Source organism: Mastigoproctus giganteus, chromosome 6 (genome assembly GCF_048544385.1).
Source record: "Mastigoproctus giganteus isolate SK-2022 chromosome 6, ASM4854438v1, whole genome shotgun sequence".
Lineage (NCBI taxonomy): Eukaryota > Metazoa > Arthropoda > Arachnida > Uropygi > Thelyphonidae > Mastigoproctus > Mastigoproctus giganteus.
Window position 1 is genome coordinate 119651377 of NC_143580.1, and position 23665 is coordinate 119675041.

At 36.0% G+C, this 23665-nt stretch overlaps 1 protein-coding gene across 1 annotated transcript in view; it reads left to right on the forward strand.

Moving 5' to 3' along the window:
• LOC150084537 (uncharacterized) overlaps positions 1 to 23665 on the forward strand; it is a 260732-nt gene that overhangs the window by 34432 nt on the left and 202635 nt on the right. The window contains exons 4-6 of the mRNA XM_090375300.1: positions 9926 to 10134; positions 10253 to 10424; positions 21554 to 21682. Of these exons, the coding sequence (XP_090231426.1) occupies positions 9926 to 10134; positions 10253 to 10424; positions 21554 to 21682 (510 nt within the window). The remainder of the gene's footprint in view (positions 1 to 9925; positions 10135 to 10252; positions 10425 to 21553; positions 21683 to 23665) is intronic.

A 23665-nucleotide genomic window follows, 5' to 3' on the forward strand; every position in this document is an offset into this window, starting at 1 on the left:
AATTAAGAAATGAATGATGCTCTTGTTAGGAGTGCATATATCAATAAATACAGGATGTTCATAATTATGAGGTGTGGTAATAAACTTCACAGACTGATGCTGTTGTAGTCATGTTTGATGAGTTTGAAAATGAATAGAAGTGGTACGTTGGTATGTTCACACTTCCTCCAACAGATGGCAGTGCTGACAGGTTGCAAGTAACAACCCATTTCATTAGTAGCGTTAACATTCCACATTACAGTTCTGCAGTGGGGAAACAAACAAATCTGCAATTTTGTTTCAGAAAATCTGCAACAGAAACATATGAAACATCATTTCACAAGCAGAATGAAGGCTGTTGAATTGGATATGAATAAGGAGAATTTGTGCAAAATTTGTGCCTCGTGGATGAGGCAGAAGCAACGAGGAGTCATCATGCAAAGACTGCATTCAGAATTGTCAAGCTGCTCCTAATTTCCTCTACTGAAATTTGGAGTTACATATTCCTTATGAATTTGATTCATAAGAAATTTGTACCTGAAGGGAAGAGAGCCAATGCTGTGTTCTATATGCAGGTGCTTCAAAGTTTATTGAAGTGCATTTACTGGTGAGGCTGCAATTTCAAGAGAAAGGAAACTGGTTATTTTTGCACAGCAATGCCCCTACCCATTCTGCACTTGTGAAGACATTTCTGACAAAACATGGAATTGTACATGGAATATTGTACCATATTCTCCTCATCTGGCACCAGTGGACTTCTTCCTCTTTCCCAAAGTGAAAACTGCCCTCAAAGTAAAGAGATTTCAAGGTGTTGAGAATTTGATTCATAAGAAATTTGTACCTGAAGGGAAGAGAGCCAATGCTGTGTTCTATATGCAGGTGCTTCAAAGTTTATTGAAGTGCATTTACTGGTATTATATTATAATACCAGTGCATTTACTGGTATTATAATATAAAGAGCCTTTGCTGACTCATTTCAGAAACTTGTAATAAATGCATTCAATCAAGTGGTGATTACTTTGAATAAAAATAAAACCATTTTCGACTTCCTTCACTTTGTGTTATTTTTATTGTGCCAGTCTGGGAACTGTTTTGCCACACTTCATGTAATTCTCATATGTTGAGGCCTACGTTAATCTTAAGAATGGGTAGATGGAAGAATTAGGAATTCACACATTTTAAAGGATGCAGAAAAAGCTTATGGGGGGGTGGAATTAAAATTAATCTGAAAATTAACCAATGCAAAATTCATGCACAGAACATGTTTAGAAGATATATTGTAGTCCTAAATATTTTATAGCCACTTTGTTCATGGAAATAATAGTCCTAATCTAAGGCAATCACACATACCTTCAAGTCAACACATTGTTTGTTTTAATAGCAATATAGTCTATTCACAAAAAATCCACACCTAAAATACTAGGTTAAAAAATTTTTGCCAGTGAAAGAATGATACTATTAGTGCAGTGGTGTGTCATATCTTTTCAGAGGAAAGAAAACTGCATGGTATCTTCTGTAGCAGTTGAAAAACAACTGTCTGGAAACCACCTTCATTGTTGACTGCAAGAAAAATCGTTTTGCAAATCAAGTAATCCAGGGGTGGCAGCACAAAATCTGTCAGGTCCCTCTCCAAAATAACTGTTGTGCATTAACACCACACTGCATGGTTTTTGATGTTTGTAAAACTAATATCTGTTTTTAACTCAAATTTTTACACTAATTTCAGGGTGCCTTCGTAGCCAGGTGGGCAGGAGCAGCAGTGCGTAGCACACGCTTCTTGATTAGACCAGGGTTCAAGCCCGTGACCATCAAATATGGAGGATGCGGAAAGGTCAGGAAATGACCTTAGTTGCTAATGCTCCTAAAAACCAAATAACAACAACACTAATTTCAGAAATGTTATTTGTTTTGTTTTTTTTTTTTATCATTTTTGTCAAATAACTGGAGGCTGATTAATTCAGTCATAGTGAGAAGAAAGCTCAAAAATGTCTTTTCCTTTTCCAATCCATGTTGACTCAATCCCAGGTCAAAAAGGTCATTAGAAAAACCAGCAGCAAATGACTCTCATCGACCGGTGCAATACCACCACTTTGCTTATTGGAGGCTTGGCGTGGTGAAACCCATGTTTAGTCTCTAGAGCAAAGTTTTCGGCATTTGGGGTTTCCATATAAAAAAAAAAAAAAAGTTCCAGAAATAGTTAACATTTTTCTATTTAAATAGTTCTTTCCTGGGCCACAATATATCTGATGCAACACTGGCAGTTTCTCAGATAAAAAAAAGGATTCAGTTCCTCTTCTACCTGTACTTTATTCATTGAATCATCAGGAAATTTTTATCATTTCAGATACAAATATTTTTGACTGATAACACCACTCTGCAAGTTTTCAATGTTTCTAAACTAACAGCTGTTTTTAATTCAATTTTTTATGTGATTTCAGAAATGTTTGATTTTTTTCTATCACATTTTTTCACAAATCACTAAAGTTGATGTCATGAGTTGTATTATTATTAGGCATATGGCACAAGGAAGCCTGAGGCTTATGCTGCACCAGCCAAAAAAAAAAAAAAAAAAAAAATCTGCGTTATCCTGAGAGAGGGAGTCAGAAGTAGAAGGGAATCACCAAGAAAGCAAGAAAGAGAAGAACAATGATATCCAGCTCAGGATCATGTGTTTTCCAAGCCCATACTCACCAGTTGTGAGTCCCTGGGGTAATTGAATATATTAAGTTAGGGGCAAATACTGGGAATTTGTAAACTAAATCTTCACATTAGCATTAGTAGAGGTATATGATGCAAGAAAGCAAGCTTATGCAGCATCAGCAAGGAAAAAAAAAAAAAAAACACTTCCATTTCACTCCTCCGTTCGCTCAAAATACCTGTCCAGCTGAGCCTTAAATTTATTTAGGCCATCAACTTCCACAACAAGGGGTGGAAGTCTGTTCCACAAACCAACTACCCGCAGGCTAAAGGCAAATTTCCGCACATCTATCCTACATCTGTCTTTCCTCAATCTCAATTTATGCCCTCTCAGGTGATTATTCTGAGCAAGAGGAAGAATCCCATTGCCATTGAGCATGCTCAAACCATTCAAGACGTTATACACCTCTATCAGATCACCTCGCCAGTGCCTAGTCTCCAGACACTGTAATTTGCAAAACTTAAGCCTTTCTTCGTAAGAGCAACCCTTTGTTCCATTCACTAATCTTGTTGCCCTTCTCTGTACTCGTTCCAGCAGCTCTACATCCTTCTTGAAATGAGGCCTCCAGACCTGTATACAGTACTCAAGGTGTGGCCTGACCATTGCCTTATACAAGGGGATAATCACCTCCTTATCCCTGTTAGAAAAATTCCTGTATATCACTGACAAGACACCATGAGCTATTCTTGCAGCACATATGCACTGCTCAGAAAACTTCATATCTGCCTGCACAATTACTCCCAGGTCCTTTTCATTCTCTACCACTGTCAGTGTAGTACCACAGAGGTGGTACTACACTGGGGTTGTTGCTTCCCATATGTAGTACTTTACATTTGTCAATGTTAAACTTCATTTGCCACCTCTCAGCCCATCTGCTCAACTTTTCTAGATCCTGTTGCAGCAGCGTACTGTCACTGTTCTTAACAACCCTGCCAACCTTTGTATTGTCTGCAAACTTGGATATTAAGCTTGATATACCATCATCAATATCATTTATAAATACAGAAAACAATAATGGACCCAACACTGAACCCTGAGGCACTCCACTAATAACATTAGTCCACGATGAGCAGTGTCCATTGATTACCACTCTCTGTCTTCTCCCCCTCAACCATCCCTTTATCCATAGCAGCAATTTGCCTCCAATGCCACACTGCTCCAATTTGTGCAGCAGTCTTCCATGTGCAGCAGTATCAAAAGCCTTTCTAAGATCCAAATATATAATATCAAAGTTATTCCATGCATCCAGTTCTTTTGTGACTGCATCATAGTATCCAATCAAATTGGTCAGGCAAGACTTTCCTTTAACACACCCATGCTGTGTCCAAGCTATAACTGAAGTCTTGTCTAGATGATCCTGCAGTGCTTCTTTAACCAGTGCCTCCATTAATTTTCCTGGAACAGAAGTTAAACTCACAGATCTATAATTACTTGGTTCAGCCTTTGATCCTCCTTTGTGAATTGGGGTCACATTTGCACATCTCCAGTATGTGAGTACCTCTCCTGAGTTCAAGGAAGCTCTCATAATTATGGCTAAGGGTTTTCTTACTTCCTTTGCTGCCTCCTTTAATATAACTGGATAGATCCCATCCACCCTAGGTGCATTTTTTGTGCTTATCTTCAACAATTTCTCCTCCACTTTACTCTCAGTTATTACAAGATTATCTAGCTTACTGCCAGAGTTGAATACACGTCTGGCATTCCCCTCACTGAATAACTCATGTGTGAATGTCGATGCAAAATATTCATTTAGTTTGTTAGCTACCTGAGCAGGATCATGAACAGTTGAACCATCGATATCGAGTGGACCAATCTGATCCATCGCCTTCCTTCTAGAGTTTACATAAGTAAACAACTATTTGCTGTTTTTCTTTGCATCCTTTGACAAAATTTCTCATAATCTGCCTTTGCCTGCCTGCCTAAGCTCCTTTGTAACTTGGTTACAGACCAGCTTATATCTATCATAGGCTTCTGTGTCACATGTTAATTTATGTATCCCATGCACTTTTCTTCTCTGCCATATGTCTCATTAGTTCATCTGACATCCATTTAGGCTTAAACCTTGAACAATATTTCTTAGTTGGTATGTAAAGCCTACTAGCTTCTAAGATAAGTTCTTTGAATGCCTCCCATTTTCAGTTTGCTGTTGGTAACATCATCAGTTGGTCCCACCGTATAGAATTTAAATATTGTCTCAGACAATTAGTCTACTGGATATAAATAGCTTGACTGTTGAAGAAACTTACATATTTCTGATAAACTGAATAAATATTTTCATTATCCACGAATGAAGTTATTATTATTAACCATATGGTTCAAGGAAGCCTGAGGCTTATTCTGCACCAGCCAAAAAAGAATTGATATGGAGTTCATACTGGTCTATCTAATATTGACTGAGAGTTAAGCAATTTTATAATAGCAGAAAATAAAGTGGAAGAGACATTGCTGCAGCTAAAAATGAACAAAGCTCTTCAGGCTGATGGGATCTATCCAGTTATATATAAAAAAAAAACTGCTAAATTAGTAGTTTAAATTTTTACCTATAATAATGAGAGAATTCTTAGATTCAGAAGTACCTGCAGGTTGGTGGTGTGTAAATGTATCACATATTCATAAGGGTGGTTCAAAGGATGAAGTGCGCAACTACAGGTCTGTAAGTTTGGTCCTTGTTTCTGAGAAAATAATGAAATCAGTAGTTAAAGAAGTAATTTCAAGATCATCTTGATAAGAGTGGAGCCATAAGGCAATCACAGCATGGATTTGTTAAAGGAAATCATTCCTCACCAATCTGATTAACTAATATGAAGTTATTACAAAGGAACTAAATGCAAAGAATAATTTTTCCATCATATACTTAGATTTCAGTAAACCTCTGATACTGTACCACATGCATGATTGTTGTATAAATTGTAGCAGTATTTTATTAGGGCAAGCTACTACTGTGATAATAGGATGCTCAGGTTATAAACAAAGAGTGGTTATAAATGGTCACTGCTTTTCGTGGACTAAAGTGATAAATGGGATTCTAACAGGAGTTGGTTTTACGCTCCTTACTGTTTTAATATTCTTTAATGATATTAATGTAGGTATTTCAAGTTTGATACCTAAGTTTGCTGATTTTTCAAAGTCACCTCAGCATCAAATTGATTACTGTTGTTAACTACATACTATATTTGAGTAGCATTAATACCAGAATAACATACTATTTGGGTGGTACCAAACTCAGGGCAGTGGATTATAAAAAAGATCTAGGGGATAATGTAGTCTCTATCACCAATATACAGTAACTTTACCAACTGGGAGGTGATTATCTTATTCTGTAAAGTAGTGGTTAGGCCATATCTGGAATACTGTATATAGGTTTGGAAACCTAATTTTAGGAAGGATGTATATCTCTGTTGGAAAGGATGTAGAGAAGAGCAACACGATTAATTGGAGAGGGGGTGTACAGGAGAATAATCTTACTAAGAAAGACTGGGGTTTCATAAATTGTAATCTTTAGAAACTAGGCATCTGCATGATGGCTTAATTGAAGTGTATAAGGTTTTCAAAGGATTAAGTAAACTAAATACTAATGGAATATTTATATTTTCTCAGATGAAACACACTAAGGGGCATAAATTTAAGTTGGAAAAGAATGGTTGCATAATAGATATGCAGAATTTTGCATTCAGCCAAGGAATAATTAATTTTTCTAATAAACGTTCATCTGATGTGGAGGTGCATAGTTTGAATTAATTTAAGGAAGGTTTGGGCAAATTCCTGTGAGGAATGAGGAAGTAACGTGGAGGGTTTTTTTTGCTGATGCTATATAAGCTGCTTTGCTTCCTTGCATCATGTTGCCATTATTAATACATAACCGGGCCTGTGGTGTTTTATGCAGCTTTGTTGAAGCTACATAATGGGGAGTACCTACTTGAGGCTTTTCATGTATTGAGCTAATTCATTTTCGCTGTTACTTTTCATGAAATGAAAGTCTAACACAGTGGTTTTCCACTGGGGCGCCACGGCACCTTAGGGTGCCACAACAACATTCCAGGGGTGCCATGTAATTTGGGTTTCAGTTACTTAAATTTATTTATTTTTTTAAATTTATATATTTATTTCATTATAAAAAGGTGTATGGTATCTTTTTAATGTGAGGATCTATAATTGATGTTTATTTAGTACCTCTATATAAAGAATAAAATTATTATATATATAGATATATGTATATAATTTGTATTATGAATTGTAATTTTGTTTATATTTATATTATTGTAATAACTATCATATAACATAATTTTGTAATATTATATATATATATATATATATATAGAGAGAGAGAGAGGATTGGATCTAACAGGCAGAAAATTGAGTAGGGGTGCCACAAAATAAAATAAATTACTTATGGGTGCCGTTATTAAAAAAAAAAAGGTCGAAAACTACTGGTCTAACAGATTCATCACTGTCTGAGCTACACATCAAAATTTGAGTCCTAGACATGGTCTTAATTGTTTAGGCATAAGTTCAGCTCTGGGTATGACAGCCAATTGTCATAGATTGTTTTTAGTGCTATCATCATCATCATCAGCCATTTTCAATCCACTGCAGGATGAAGGCCTCTCCAGCAACTTTCCAGTTCCTTCTGTTTTGAGCACTGGCCATCCATTTACTACTCGAAAACTCGTGAATTTCATCTATCCATCTCCGCCTTTGTCTTCCAGGTTTTCTTCTAGCTCCTCTTGGGTACCATTCTGTTATTTTCTTAGTCCATCTGTCATCATGTCTTCGAGCTATGTGTCCTGCCCAAGACCATTTTAGTTCTTTAGTTTTGATAAGAATGTCCTTTACTTGAGTTTGCTGCCTAATCCATGTGTTTCTCTTCTTATCTAACAGTCTGATTCCCAATATGATTCGTTCCATTCTTCGCTGTGTAGTTCTCAGCTTCTCTTCCATTCTTTTGGTGAGTGCCCAAGTTTCACTTCCATAAGTCATGGTGGAGTAAAATAATGAAACGTAAAATAATGAATGACTTATGGAAGTTTCACTTCCATAAGTCATTCATTATTTTACGTTTCAGACAAACTGGGATATTGCTCTTCAGTATGTGACTATATTTCCTGAATGCTATCCATCCAAAATTTATTCTTCTCTTGACTTCCAGCCATTTATCATTATTACAGCTAATAACTTGTCCCAGATAAGTATATGACTCCACCTTTTCAATTACTGCTCCTTCAATCATTATTTCCCTTTCCGTGGCATAGTTGTCCATCATTACTTTTGTTTTAGCCATATTCATTTTAGTCCAAAATCCTTACTAACTGTGCATAACTGATTAAGATTTTCCTCTAATTCTTTGGGATCGTGGCTTATGACCACAATGTCATCTGCAAATCGTAAATGGTTTAGGTACTCTCCGTTCACATTGACTCCTTTCTGCGACCAGTCTAATCTTCTGAAAGCTTCCTCAAGGGCAGCAGTAAACAGCTTCAGAGATATTGTGTCTCCTTGTCGAACTCCTTTCTCAATTTTAAATTTGCTACTGTCTTTGTCTAGTCTAATAAAGGATGTAGCACTCTCATATATTTTCTTCAAAATCATAATATATGGAGTATCTATGCCTTGTCTTTCCAGTGCCCGAAACATTGCCTTATGCTGTATGGAGTCAAATGCCTTTTCATAATCCACAAATGCCAGGCATAATGGTGTTTTATATTCATTTGCTTTCTCCATTAGCTGTGATATTACGTGAAGGTGATCCATAGTTGAGAATCCTGTCCTAAAGCCAGCTTGCTCTTTCGGTTGATTCTCATCAAGTATTCTTTCTAATCTGTTAGTAATGACCCTTGTGAACAACTTGTAGATATGGGATAACAAGCTAATTGGTCTATAATTGCCAATTTCTGATTTATCTCCTTTCTTATGCAGCAAAACTATGATTGCATTATTCCACTGCTTAGGCATCACACCTTTTCTAATGCACTTTGTGAAGAGCCTTGCCAGTTTTTGTGTTATGTCTCTTTCTCCCAATTTTAACAACTCTACAGTAACTTCATCTTCCCCCGGGGCTTTCCCATTCTTCATTTTCTTCAATGCATGTTCTACCTCATCAGGAAGAATATTGGGTATGTCGTATGTGTTGCTACTTTGCAATCCATCTTCCCCACTGCTGGTATCATCCCTCGCTCCTTGTATAATTCTCTATAGTAGTCTTCTGCTATTTGAATTATGCCTTCTCTGCTGTTTATAAGTACACCATCGCTATTCTTCAGTTTCAGTATCATTTGTCTTTCTGTATTACTGCTCATGGCTGCTGATTTAAATCCTTTGTTTTCCCTTAATGCTTTCTACTTTTCTTGTGTTAAATCTTCTTATGTCCTCTTTGAGTCTCTTTCTAATGGCTTTGCATAACTCAGTATACTCAATTTTCTCCCTGTCAGTGTTTTTCTTGCTCTTCATTTGTCATCTTTGGTTCATCATGACAAGTGTTTCTTGACTAATTTTTTCTTCTTTCGATTTCTGTTTCCCTATAGGTTTCTTGGGCTTTATCACTTTCAGAAAGTTGTAATATTCCTCGTAGATATCTTGGTCCTGAGCAGTCTGCAGAAGCTCAAACTTGTTCTTAAGTTCCAGTACATACTGCTTTTTCTCCTCCTCTGTTATTTCAAAGACCTTTGTATTATTTACTCGAGTCAGTTTTTTCCTTTCCTTTCCTACATCTATATCAAGTGTACATCTTACCATTCTGTGATCACTTCCAACATTTACCTTATTCAGGACGGTAACATCATTCACAATATATCTTCTGTTAGTGAGGATGAAGTCGATTTCATTAGTTGTTAATCCATTTGGACTCTTCCATGTCCACTTTCTGTTCACCCTTTTCTTGAAAAAAGTGTTCATTACTGACATTCCTTGAGATTCTGCAAATTCCACAAGTCTTTCACCTCTTTTATTTTTTCACCAATTCCAAAATTTCCTATAGTTCCTCTTTCTGCGCTGTTTTGCCTTTTTAGTGCTATATGGGAACCTAAAACTCTATTTGTAGTATTCAGACTACATAAAAATATTACTTATTTTTTTTTATTAATCATCACATTTTTGAAGAATAAATTAATAATATATATGAAGGTATGCCTGTTTTTAACTTGCATCATTTTACCTGTATTAGTAATATTACTAATAGTATTTGAATATTAGTTTTCAAACTTTATTTTATGTTTATCTTTTTTTTTCTTTTCTTTTTTTTTTTTCTCTTTCCAGGTGCAGATGCATTTTATTATCCACCAGTTGTATGTGATGTTTATTTTCATGGTGTTAAAGGTTGTGGTGGAGGAATTTTGGCACTTGAAGGTATTACCGGGAAAGAGTTGTGGAGGCATTACACACCGCATGAAATATTTGCTGTAAATTGCAACATGGATATTGATGGAGATGGAGTAAGAGACTGCATTGGAGGAGGAAGGATGGCAGTAAGAATTCTTAATTTTGTAGGGAAGAATAATTATAATGTTTGTGAAGTTATTAAATTTATAATTATTAATTTCGAAGAGAAAATATCACTTTTAATATAGCTTACTTTAATGATAGGGTATGAGAGCTGTCAGAGGAATAGATGGAAGTTTGCTTTGGGATTTTGATGATGAAAGGGCAAAGATAAAGACTTCAAACATTTATACTCCTCAGTATGTCCGTGATTTAGATCTAGATGGAATACCAGACCTTGTTGTAATTCATGGTGGTGATCCTTTGAAAGATGCAGGTAAAAAAAAAAAAAAAAGTTCTGTTTTGTATATACATTCTCATAAATATACATTTAAGTGATTTATTGACTCTTCATTATGGGAAACTTCCATTTCAGAGTATAACAACGATCTTTTCCTGCAGAATTGGTCAGTGTATTGGTTTTTGCACTCCCATGTTAGTCATAAGTCGTAGGGTATTATTCATCTATTTATGATGTGTGTTCGCTCTTATTGCATTATTGAACTCATCCTTCCTTGTAGAAATGAAATCAGTTATTTTTCATTACGCTCTTATCTTTCATCTAAACCTTGTATTCCAAACCAACCTGGGAGTGTTTACACTATTCAGGATATAAACAAAAACATTGCAACTGGCCGTCTTTTAAATCTCCTACTTAATTTTCTGCATGGTAACAGTGATTGAAACGGAAATATTAACAAATCCATTTTGTAAAATAGAAATTTGCATCTCTTTATTTCCACCTTTTTGCATTCTGATGATTCTGTTATAGTTTCATCAAAAGACTGTTGGTATTTGTTTGATATCATGTTACTCTTCAAGCAAAAAGCCAAATAGTTTCAAAGATAGTAGTAGATCACTTCACAGGTTCTCGAGTGCAATTTCTGTATGAAAACCTTAAAAAAATCACTTTGTAAACTATTACAGTAATAGTTTGTCTATATTTAGGAAGGTAGACATTTCAGATTTTAAATCATTGATTAATGTGGGAATGTTATTTTCGAGGTTCACCTGAGTTAATTGAATTTTCATTTGTTGTGATTACTAGAAGTGAAAAGTAAATAACTTGTTACCAATTAGTTACTAATTAATTACCTAACAGTATATAAAAGTAATTCTTGCTTTATCACATATACCTCAATATAATATGCAGCGAACATTTTTGGAATGTACTTTACTTATTTCATACACAATTTTAATAAAAATTGAAATACAGCACCTATTTCATGTTTCAATTCTGATTAATATAACAAAAAATAGTATAATTCATTATTTATATATTTCAAAATTGATGTAAATAAAAAATTCTACAAAAAAGCAACTACTTTCCTGTATACAGTGCTTAACCAGGAACTTTTCCATTTCTGCACGTGTGCCATATTTGCCCATTCATTCCTCCTGTAAGTGCATTGCAATAAACATAATATATATTTAGCACAAGGGATATTAGAATCTATAGCACTTAGTAAATGCATGATTGAGAAGATGAAAGAAGATACTTGTTGACAACTAGACTTGAATTTCTGTAGAACGTAATTTTCAGGAAATATGTGTGAAGGAAAGTTGTTGAAGGAATAAATGAGGAAGAAAAAAATTTTCTGTGAGTTTTCAGTGGACAGTAAAAGGATGCTGACTGGTTGCTGCATGTGTTCGGACTGGTTTGGGGGACAGAGTGGGAATTATAGAAGCCAATCTGAATTGATCGACAAGGCTCTCATCATATATTCCTTCCTATCGTGTCTGGGCAGAATTACAGACCCTTTCAAATTCAACCCTAACTCATGGCTTTTCGGCATTGACTTGTACTTGTTAAGTAATTCCGCCGGCCTCTTACTCTTAATATCAATAGTGCCAATGTGTACAACAAGGAAAAGAAGAAAAGAAATCTCACAGATCATCCCATTTTACATTCTTGTAATGCCAACAACACAAGGTTGGGAATGGCCATGAGAGAAAGGCTGCATTGGAGAAGAGACCATCACTAAGTTGTGATCTGAAGTGCCTAGAGGACCACTCACATCGACCCTGTACTTAGAAGAGTTGTTTGTTAGGAAAAGATCAAGAGTGTTGGCTGTGTGGTTAGAATTGTCTGGTATTCTGGTAGGTAAACAAATCGTGTCCAGTTTTCACCGTAAACATCTTTGTTGCAAATAGTTTCGCCGCATAACATTTTCGCCATAAGGCATTGTGCCGTAAAAGCTAAAATAACTGGTTGACAGTTTGGTTTCATTTCTCTGTTGATGAATCAACCGCCTTCGGCAGACAATGTATTTAAGCTAGTTGACAGTTTGGTTTCTGCATTGACAAAGTTCTCGCAGTACACCCATTTTTATATTATTTTGTTAAAATACAAAATACTGTATCCAGCTCAAAAACTGAAGCTAAATTTATTCCTGAAAAATCTTAAACACTATTTATGAAGAGTCGAATCTGCAAAGGAATGTCACACATAATTTAAGGAACCCAAAAGCAATTACTTTGCCTCACTCTAGGGTACTAAATAGATTTAGAGAAAGGCACACAATGAATATAATAAACAACTTGCTGGCTAGTGTTGATTTCAGGCTCAGGAGAAGTTATCCCCTCTCCAAATTAAAATTTCTAATAAGAAAATTCTTGATACTCAATGATACAGTGGATTAAAATAGCTATACAGATAAATTACTATCTCTGTTTACAGCATGGAATGTACTATGAGTTGTGACTTAATTGTCTTTTCTGTTAGAAAACAAATTTGTATACAAACTTGTTGTAAAGGATAAACTACAACTTGTTGTCAAGAAATTCACTTTTCTTAACAAGTTCATCTATTGTAAACTTATTCTCTTGTTAAATAAATTGTATTGTATTGTATTAATAATATTAATTATATTATTATTAGAATAAAAAATAAATAAAAGATAAAATAACTGGTTGACAGTTTGGTTTCATTTCTCCATTGACAAAGTTCTCGCAGTATCCCCATTTTTATATTATATAAATCTTAGCCCTCATAATGGTCTATACAGTGACGAGTAGACGTGGTGGCCTTAAAATGGTGGATGAAAACATACATATATCGACTTGATAGAAAATATGGTGATAAAACTTACTGGAAGTGTGAAATAAGAGAGTGTAAAGCCAGATTGCATACTATACTAGAAATAACATATTAGCTTGAAATTCTTCGGTGAGCACAGTCATCCCTCCCACCCGTCAAAACCAAAAGTTTACCAAGCTGTGGCAAATATAAAAGAGGCGGCTACTAATTCACAGCAGTCTTCGAGAGCATTAATTATTGATTCTTTAGCTAAGTTGGATACAACAGCTTGTTCTCTAATGCCGTCTTTACCAAATTTATCACGCAATATTAGAAGTTGGAGGCAAAGGAAGAATCAAGTTCCTCCTATCCCCAAAAAAAGAAATGGTTACATGATTCCTCATCAGGAATCATGTAACCATTTAAATTTTTTGAAAATGATGAAATTTTTTTGTTATATGATAGGGGAGAACATGTAGACAGAATTTTGGTATTTGGCACAGAATCTGGCTTAGGTGATTTAGTGAAATATAAGGACTGGGCATGTGACGGAACATTTAAATGTAGTCCAGTTATTTACTACCAGTTATATATAATGATTAGAAATAGCAGCATCCCTCATCTGTTCATTTTACTTCCAGGGAAATCTGAAGAGACTTACAGCAGATTTTTTTATTTCGTAAAGAACTTATGTCCAACATTAGATCCTGAATCCTTAATGTTCGACTTTGAGAAAGGAAGTATCGTCACTTTCTCTAACATATACCCTAATACAACTATAACCGGCTGTTTGTTTCATATGGTAAAAAACATTTACTGCAAAATCATTGATTTTGAATAAATGCATTACAGTGTTAGCATTTCTTCCAGTTAGTGACGTTATTGGTGGCTTTATCGAGCTGACAGATGACGATGATTTGTGCCAAGAGTTGGTTTCTTATTTTGAAACACACTACATTGGAGGAGAAAGAGGCCGAGGGCCTTGAAGGCGCAGAGTTGAACCCACATTTCCCATAGAACTTTGGAACATCTATCAACGGACATGTGACAATATGCCAAGAACGAACAACAGTGTAGAAGGCATTCACAATGCAATACAAAGCTCAGTTAGAAATATGCATCCTAGTATTTGGAAACTGATATCTCTCTTAATGAAGGAAGAAGTTTTAGCAAAAAAGAAAAAATGCGATGCCAAATGAGGAGACGAATCAACAAGCAAAAAAATGTATAATACTATGAATGAAAGACAAGTGCTTAGCTACAATCCACAAAATAAAATCAGTTATTTGCGCAGTATTGCCAGGAATCTACACACATTTTACATGTATTCAAATATTTTGTATTTTAATTTTGAAGTCTTTTTAATTTTGTTATTAATTTTTCATGTTTCGTTATGTCCTTTTTAATGTCCTGCTTTTATTTTTCGTTATTTTATCTTTTACAGCAAAATTGCCTCATGGTGAAAATGTTATGTGGCAAAAATGTTTATGGCAACAATATCTAGAACCTAAACGAATAACCTGTGTGAGATTATTAGTAATTGCAAAAGTCTCAGCATTTTGACTAGCTGGGTCTGTGTGACTAGAAAATTGAATGCAGCTGGAGTTGTGAACATTAAAATCACCAAGGAAAATTATCTCTGTTAGGAAAGTTGGACTGGAGAAAGTCAAGTTTTCAAAGATTTAGGGGTGTTGGGAGAATGATAGAAGCAACAGGCAGATTTGACTAAAAGTGAATAAATTTGAATAAAAGTGGTACTTGTGCATGTCTCTGAGAGGGAATATGAGAGCAGACACATTATTATTATTATTTAGCCATGTGGTGCAGGGAAGCCTGAGGCTTATACTGCACCAACCAAAAAAAATTCCCGAGTTACGCTGAGAGAGAGAGAGAGAGAGAGAGAGAGAGAGAGAGAGAGAGAGAGAGAGAGAGAGAGAGAGAGAGAGAGAGAGAGAGAGAGAGAGAGAGAGAGTAGAAGGGAATCACCAAGAAAGAGACGAATTATGATATCCAGCTCAGGACCCTGGGTGTGCCAAGCCCATACTCACCAGATGTGATCCCCTGGGGTGGCATGCACAAGTACCACCTTTGAAGTGAAAGGTATCATACAGCGAATAATTAGGACAACTGAGATGGGCAGTGGTTGAATCAACTGATAATTGGGATTCTGTCAGAAAAAGTATGTGGGGTTTGATGATGAAGTTTTGGCTAAACAAATCTTTCTTAAAGTGGCAAATATACAGGTTCATTGAAATCTATTCACTGGGAATTTCATTGTTAAATGCAGATGAACAGACAGACATGATGAAGATAACAGACACTTTATGCATATGGAAATGTGCCTAATGACATTTCACTGCATAGATTATGGTTTTTGGAAACCAATCAATTGGCTCCCTTTATGGTTTCTCTTTCATAGATATCAAGTAATATTTACACTTTAAATTTACTTTGAAAAGATATAAAAAAAGCATTAAGTAACAAATATAAAACATAACCATAACACAGCATTGTGTCCTAGGTTGATACTGTCCTATGGAATCTGGGTGCTTGCTCAGGAAAATGAAGAAGCTTTCTGATATGTTGGATTATGATATCCTTCAGAGACATTGACATTCAGGTCCTATCCTGGGATGGAGATGTTCTTCTGTTCCTGTTTCTTTCTGGGAATAATTGGTTTGGATGAAGAGAGCTTCATTAAGCTCTATTCTTTTAAGGCTCTACATCAAGAATGAAAGAACCGTTGGAGTCAGATATGTGGTTTTCAATAATCTGGTGAAAAACTAAGTCGTTGCTCTCTTCCTACTTTGAAAATAAGTTTTTGCTTTGTTTTTTGATAATCTTGGGCTATTTTTTTCCATAGTAGATTACGTGAGTTAACATCAAATGTATATGAGACCTTCCATATATTACATCAAATGTATGTGTGTGGTCTCATCTGAGGCAACAACTGTAGGATAATCATTCAGCCTGAGAATGTCAAATATGGGTGAATTCTGATTCCATAATTTGGGAGTCACATTCCCTGAAAACTTTAAAATTTCCTAATATCAAAGGACTTGCAGCAAAAATGTTAATTGTTTTTGGAAGCACTTACAAATGTAAGCAAACATTTTCAAGAATGAAATTTGAAAAATCTAAATTTGCTCTAGAATGGCTGATGACTATTTGCATCAGTGTTTGTACATACATTGAGTGATCACTGAATTAACCACCTACCTAATACTTCGTAGGTCCTCCTTTTGCCCCCAGTTCAGCAGCTATCCGACGTGGTATTGATTCAACAAGATGTCGGAAGCGGTCGGGAGGTATGGCCAACCAAGCTGTGTATAATGTGGCCAGCAATGCAGGTATGGAAGTGATTGATGTATCCAGACACTTGATATGCCTTTCTATAGTGTCCCACAAGTGCTCTGTGGGATTGATATCAGGGGAGTTCAGAGGCCAATCGATATGCTGGAAGTCAGAACTGTGTTCCTCAAGCCATTCCTGCACAACAAGTGCTCGGTGGCTCGGCGCATTGTCATCTTTGTCACCTTTATGCAAGGGCACATGATGCAAGAAAGTAAGCTTATATAGCATCAGCCAAAAAAAAAACCGCACACCTCTTCCTCATTTCACCCATCCACTCGCTCTAAATGTTTGTCTAGTTCTACCTTGAATCTGTTTAAGCTGTCCACTTCTACGACAGATGGAAGTTTGTTCCAGCAGTCAACCACCCACTGGCTAAAGGTAAACTTCTGCACATCTATCCTACAACTGTCTTTCCTCAATTTGAATTTATGCCCTCTCAGGCAATTATTCTGAGCAAGAGGAAGAATCCCATCAGCATTGAGCATGCTCAAACCATTCAAGGCTTTATACCCCTCAATCAGATCACCTCACAGGTGCCTAATCTCCAGACGCTGTAATTTGCAAAACTTAATCCTTTCTTCATAAGAGCAACCCTTGTTCCATTCACTAATCTTGTTGCCCTTCTCTGTACTCGTTCCAACAGCTCTACATCCTTCTTAAAATGAGGCCTCCAGACCTGTATACAGTACTAAAGGTGTGGCCTGACCATTGCCTTATACAAGGAGATAATCACCTCCTTATCCCTGCTAGAAAAATTCCTGTATATTATTGACAAGACACCATGAGCTACTCTTGCAGACCGTCTGCACTGCTCAGAGAACTTCATATCTGCCTGCACAACCACCCCCAAGTCCCTTTCATTCTCTACCACTGGCAGTGTAGTACCACAGAGTTGATACGTTGCTCTGGGGTTGCTGTTTCCCATGTGTAGTACTTTACATTTGTCAATGTTAAACTTCATTTGCCACCTTTCAGCCCATCTGCTCAACGTTTCTAGATCCTGTTGCAGCAGCGTACTGTCATTAGTGTCATTAACAACCCTTCAGACTTTCGTATCGTCTGCATACTTGGAAATTAAGCCTGATATACTATCATCAGTATCATTAATGAATACAGAAAACAACAATGGACCCAACACTGTACCCTGGGGACTCCACTAATAATATTAGTCCACGAAGAGCAGTGTCCATTGATTACCATTCGACCATCCCTTTATCTATAGCAGCAATTTGCCTCCAGTGCTACGCTGCTCCATGTGCAACAGTATCAAAAGCCTTTCTAAGATCCAAATATATGATATCCAAATTATTCTTTGCATCCAGTTCCTTTGTGGCTGGATGCAAAGAATAATTTGGATATCATAGTGTGATATAATTTGGATATCAGATATAGCAAATGTGATATAATTTGGATATCACATTTGCACATTTCCAGCCCATGGGTACCTCCCCCGAGCCCAAGGAAGTTCTCATAATTATGGCTAAGGGTTTGGAAGACACTATTGGCATTCAGGGAAAAGTATAACATAGTGGGATGTATACTGTCAGCAAGCAGTTGCTGATAGCGGAGACCAATGATACGTTGATCCATATGCACCAGAGGTCCGAGTTCCTGCCATTGAAACATGCCCCACACCAAAAAACTGCCTCCACCGGCCTGCACTTTTGATACCATGCATGATGGATGAAGAGCCTCATGTTGTTGAAACCAAATCTGTACATGACCATCCACAATGTGGAGTAAATGACGTGACTCGTCCGACTAGCACACCTTCTACCAGTCTTCTAACATCCAACTTGCATGCTCTTTGCACCAGGCAAATCTTTTATGCCGATGAACCTTGGTTAGGAGAGGATGCCGTAGGGATCCTCTGCTGGTATAGCCGATATGTGCGAGCGTGCAACGCATGATCATAGCAGATATTGTTCCGGATTGGCCCATGTTGTATTGGGTAGTCAGCTCTTGAACAGTGCTGCTCCTGTTTGCTTGTATGAGTTGTCGGACCCAGTGCTCACCTCTAACATCAACTTTTCGCTGACCTTTGCAGTTTTGCTGTAGGGTTGTTGTATGATCATTTTTACGGCAGTCCTGGTACACTTTAACTATGGTGGCTCTCAAACACCCCACCAGTTTAGCCTTTTGGGAAATCGAGGCACCAGCTCGTCGAGCTCCCACAATCTGTCTTTATCAAAGTCCAATAAATCCTTCCTTTTACCCATCACGCTCAGAATTTTACTACCCACTGAACCACTGACACCTTATCTATGCTATGTAGGTCGACTAACTGCACCCTCTCATACCTCACATGGTCAGTGGGTCACATTCACTTTTCATAAGGGCGGTCATAATTTGGTGATCACTCAGTGTACTTGTCACAAGCTTTCTGACAGTTATCTATTTTTTTTGCTTTAATGTGAAGATTGCGGCTGATGAATTCAGCAGTAGTCCTGTCAATGAAGTGGAATATCAGGATATTTGACTTTGATCATTTATTTTGATTGTTTCAATTGTTTCAATATTTTTAATTTGCAAGCTGTATATGTTTTAGCACTATTAAACTAACAAACACAAAAAAAAAACAAAAAAACTCTGAACTATATACAGGCAGTTCTCGTTTTACAAGTTCCCGGGTTTACGAGTTTTTTTTTTTTTTTTAAGTATCAAGTATCAACAAAATCTAAAATATGAACATTAATGGCAAAAAATGAATGTTAAACGTTCATAAATACCGCATTTCAAACCACATGCGTAGCTGTACAATACAGTTTACCCAGCTTTATGATATTAATATGTTCCAGAGACACTGTCGTATCGTGAAAATATTGTAATGTGAACCCAATAACACATTGTTTTTTGGTAATTCGTTGCATGACCTTGGAAGTTGAAATTTTCGCTATATAACTCTCTGTAAGGTCGTTTTTATAGTGCAAATTGTATTAGTTACCAATTCAAATCACCGAAATACATCTTTATCATATGTTTTTTTTTTTGGCTGGTGCAGCATAAGCCTCCAGCTTTTTTGTACCATATGGCTAATAATAATAATGTTCTGTTATAAGAATCAATTTTGAACGCCTTTGTGACATTTTTCTAAAGCACATTTCTGGAGGTCTTGACCATAAAATAAAAATGATTTGCACTTTCCGGTTTATTAGGCTTTTTCTGTTTTTATTTCGATGTTATTGCATTTGTGAAAATACCAATAGCTGGAATTGTGCGGGTTTTTATATTATTATGGTGAATATTTATGAATCTTCAATCATATAAAAAACGAATAAATTTTCAGAATCTTCTCATTATTCCTTTTTTTTTTTTTTTTTTTTTTAGTTTCTTAAATTTGTTACTCCACGCAAATAGTGTTAGTTGCAATTTTTGCGTTCCGTTAAAAAATGCTTATGCATGTTATTGAAATTTATAAAGAAAAGAGAAGATTATCTTGGAAACAAGAGCCTCTTGAAGCATTTCTTAAGAAGATGACTCCTTTTGCAACAAATCAATGAGTGCCGAGCCAATAATAAGTGATCAACGAGTGTGCATTTTGTCGATGATGAAGAATAAACATTCTTTAAAATTTGTAAGTCATCAATAATTTCTTTATTATTATAATTTGCTTGATTTTACAGGCTACATTTTCATTCCTTTGGATAAATCAATCATTGTTTAAACATGAACTAATTAGCTAACTAATTTCATTGTTGAGAACGTAACCCCTATTTTTAACATTGTCTACGGGATTTAATTCCCACTTTACAAGCACGTGCTAGGATCGAATTAACTCGTAAAGTTGAGAACTACCTGTATGTCTTCCAGCTGGGTCTGCTGTACATTATTTGCTTACTTTGTTGTTTGTAGCAGTTACCACGATAGTTGTTTTCAATTTTTTTTTTGTTTTTAGGATGTTTGATCTGTTAAATATCAAAATTTTCTTGAAACCTTACAGTATGTGCTGCCATGTTCTATCTGGGTTTCCAACATTTATAGATGGCAATATAAAAATAACTTTGAATTGATAGAAGAGATTGCAATTGTTATTTTCACTTGTCCAATTTTGGTCTGAAATTGAAGAAATTCTCTGGAATACAGATCTAGAAGTTGATCAAATTAACTTAAGTAATAAATAAAGTAGATATAGAGGATATTTTTGTATCAAAATAAAAAGTAATATATTTTTACAATTTTTTTTATTTATTTTTTATTTATTATCTGTATGTAGGCATATGTAAATATACAGATAAGCAATATTCGAGAACTTCACTCGAATATTGGGCAATTGCATCAAAATAAGAACAACTTAATATTTAAAAACAGTTATGTAATGAATTCCATTCCAAACTCTAAAGAGCTGACTCTATGCAGAAAACTCATTGCCCCAAAGCCTCACATGTACAGCAAACTTACTGATGTAAGGATTAAATATTGCACTATTTATTGAAGGAATTTGTGACTGTCAGAAGGGTTAAATAAATATGTTTCACCTATTTTCAGGTTTTTCTAAGTTACAAGACTCACACAGATACCCAAGCAAATCCCAATGATCAAAATCATAATACTTATATTTTTTTTCTGCTTTGATTGCTAGAAAAACTCTTTCTATTAACTGCTGCCAGGATTTTCTGGGATCTGTCCATGATGACTAAGACACTATTTTTTGGCTAAATATTTTAACCTGAAGCAGTTACAGCTGATCTATAAAACAGTCCAACTTCCAGTTCCTGTTAAATATGAAAATTAATTATACATTGCAAAAATTAACTTGCATGTTGTTCTTTAAAATTTAAAGGGAGATGATGCATAAGGAATTAATGACTGAATATAATAATTATTAAAGTGATTTGATAAAAAAAAAAAGTCCTTTTTGTGATAAACTAATCAATTTATAGTGATATCCAAAAATTATTTTAATTAGAAAGTTATATGAGTGACTGATAAATATTGAAACTGCTTTTTTTTTTCTTTTTTTTTTTGTGTGCTTGAGAGATATACTATTGCTAATCTGAATAATAACCACTGCAGAAAATTCATTTCCCTTTTAGGAAGTGAGACTCGCCTAGTTGGGAGAATATTACTAGTAAGTGCTAAAAGTGGCAAAGTGTTGCAGTGGGTAGAGGTACCAGATAAACAAGAAAGTTACTATTCACCACAGATTATTGTTCACCCTGATGGTAAGATTTAAATAAATTAACCCCTTTTTCGAAAACCTAAGGCATATCTATTTTTTTGAAAATGATCTTGCTTGAAACAGTATATACAATCTCTTTATAAAATACTCCTGCTTACAGTGCTTTCCCACTTCTAATGCTCATTTCTTCTGGCCCCATGGTCAATCCCATGCACTTCCATGTTCTTTTAACAATATAGCACAACCATTTAAACTGATTTCCTGTTTATATTGCTTTTCTTTATACTTTAAACTGCTTTTCTGTTTATATTGCTTTTCTTTATACTTTAAACTGCTTTCGTCTTTATATTGCTCTTTTTTTTATACAGCTTCAGCCAAAAAAAAAACAGCTTTCTCATTTCACCCATTCACTTGCTCCAGATGTTTGTCTAGTTCTGCTTTGAATCTTTTTAAGCTATCAACTTCTACAACTACAGATGTAGGTTTGTTCCAGCAATCAACCACCTGCTGGCTAAAGGCAAACTTCTGCACATCTATCCTACAACTGTCTTTCCGCAATTTGAATTTATGTCCTTTCAGGCGATTATTCTGAACAAGTGGAAGAATCTTGTCAGCATTGAGCGTGCTCAAACCTTTCAAGACCTTATACACCTCAATCAGATCACCCCACAGGTGCCTAGTCTCCAGCCACTGTAATTTGCAAAACAAGCCTTTCTTCATAATAACAAACCTTTGTTCCTTTCACTAATCTTGTTGCCCTTCTCTGTACTTGTTCCATCATTCCATCAGCTCTATATCCTGCTTACAATGAGGCCTCCAGACCTGTATACAGTACTCACGGTGTAGCCTAACCATTGCCTTATACAAAGGGATAATCACCTCCTTATCCCTGCTAGAAAGATTCCTGTATATCATTGACAAGACACCATGCTACTCTTGCAGACCGTCTGCACTGCTCAGAAGACTTCATATCTGCCTGTACAATTACCCCCTCCCCCCCACGGAGCAATATGGCCTTAGTTGCTAATGCTCCTAAAAACCAAATAACAATAGCAACAATTACTCCCAGGTCCTTTTCGTTCTCTACCACTGTCGGTGTAGTACCACAGAGTTCCTACATTACTCTGGGGTTACTGCTTCCCATATGTATTTTACATTTGTCAATGTTAAACTTCATTTGTCACCTCTCAGCCCATCTGCTCAACTTTTCTAGATCCTGTTGCAGCAGCATACTGTCATTAGTGTCCTTAAAAACCCAGCCAACCTTCGTATCGTCTGGAAACTTGGACATTAAGCTTGATATACCATCATCAATATTATTTATAAATACAGAAAACACCAATGGCCCCAACACTGAACCCTGAGGGACTACACTAATAACATTAGTCCACGAGGAGCAGTGTCCATTGATTACCACTCTGTTTTCTCCCACTCAACCATCCCATTATCCATAGCAGCAATTTGCCTCCAGTGCCACACTGTTCCAATATGTTCACCAGTCTTCAATGTGCAACAGTATCAAAAGTCTTTCTAAGATCCAAATATATGATATCAAAGTTATTCCCTGCTTCCAGTTCTTTTGTGACCACATCATAGTATCCAATCAAATTGGTCAGGCAAGACTTTCCCTTAACAAAACCATGCTGTCTCCGAGCAATAACTGAAGTCTTGTCTAGATGATCCTGCAGTGCTTCTTTAACCAGTGCCTCCATTAATTTTCCTGGAATAGAAGTTAAACTAAAGGTCTATAATTACTTGTGTTGCCCTTTGATCCTTCCTTCTGAATTGGGATCACATTTGCACATCTCCAGTCCATGGGTACCTCCTCTGAGTTCAAAGAAACTCTCATAATTATGGCTAAGGGTTTGCTTACTTCCTGTGCTGCCTCCTTTAATATAACTGGATAGATTCCATCCACTCTGGGTTCCTTTTTTTATGTTTATCTTCATCAATTTCTCCTCCATTTGTTCTCAGTTATTACAAACTCATCTAGCTCACTGCCAGAGTTTAACTCATCTCTGGCATT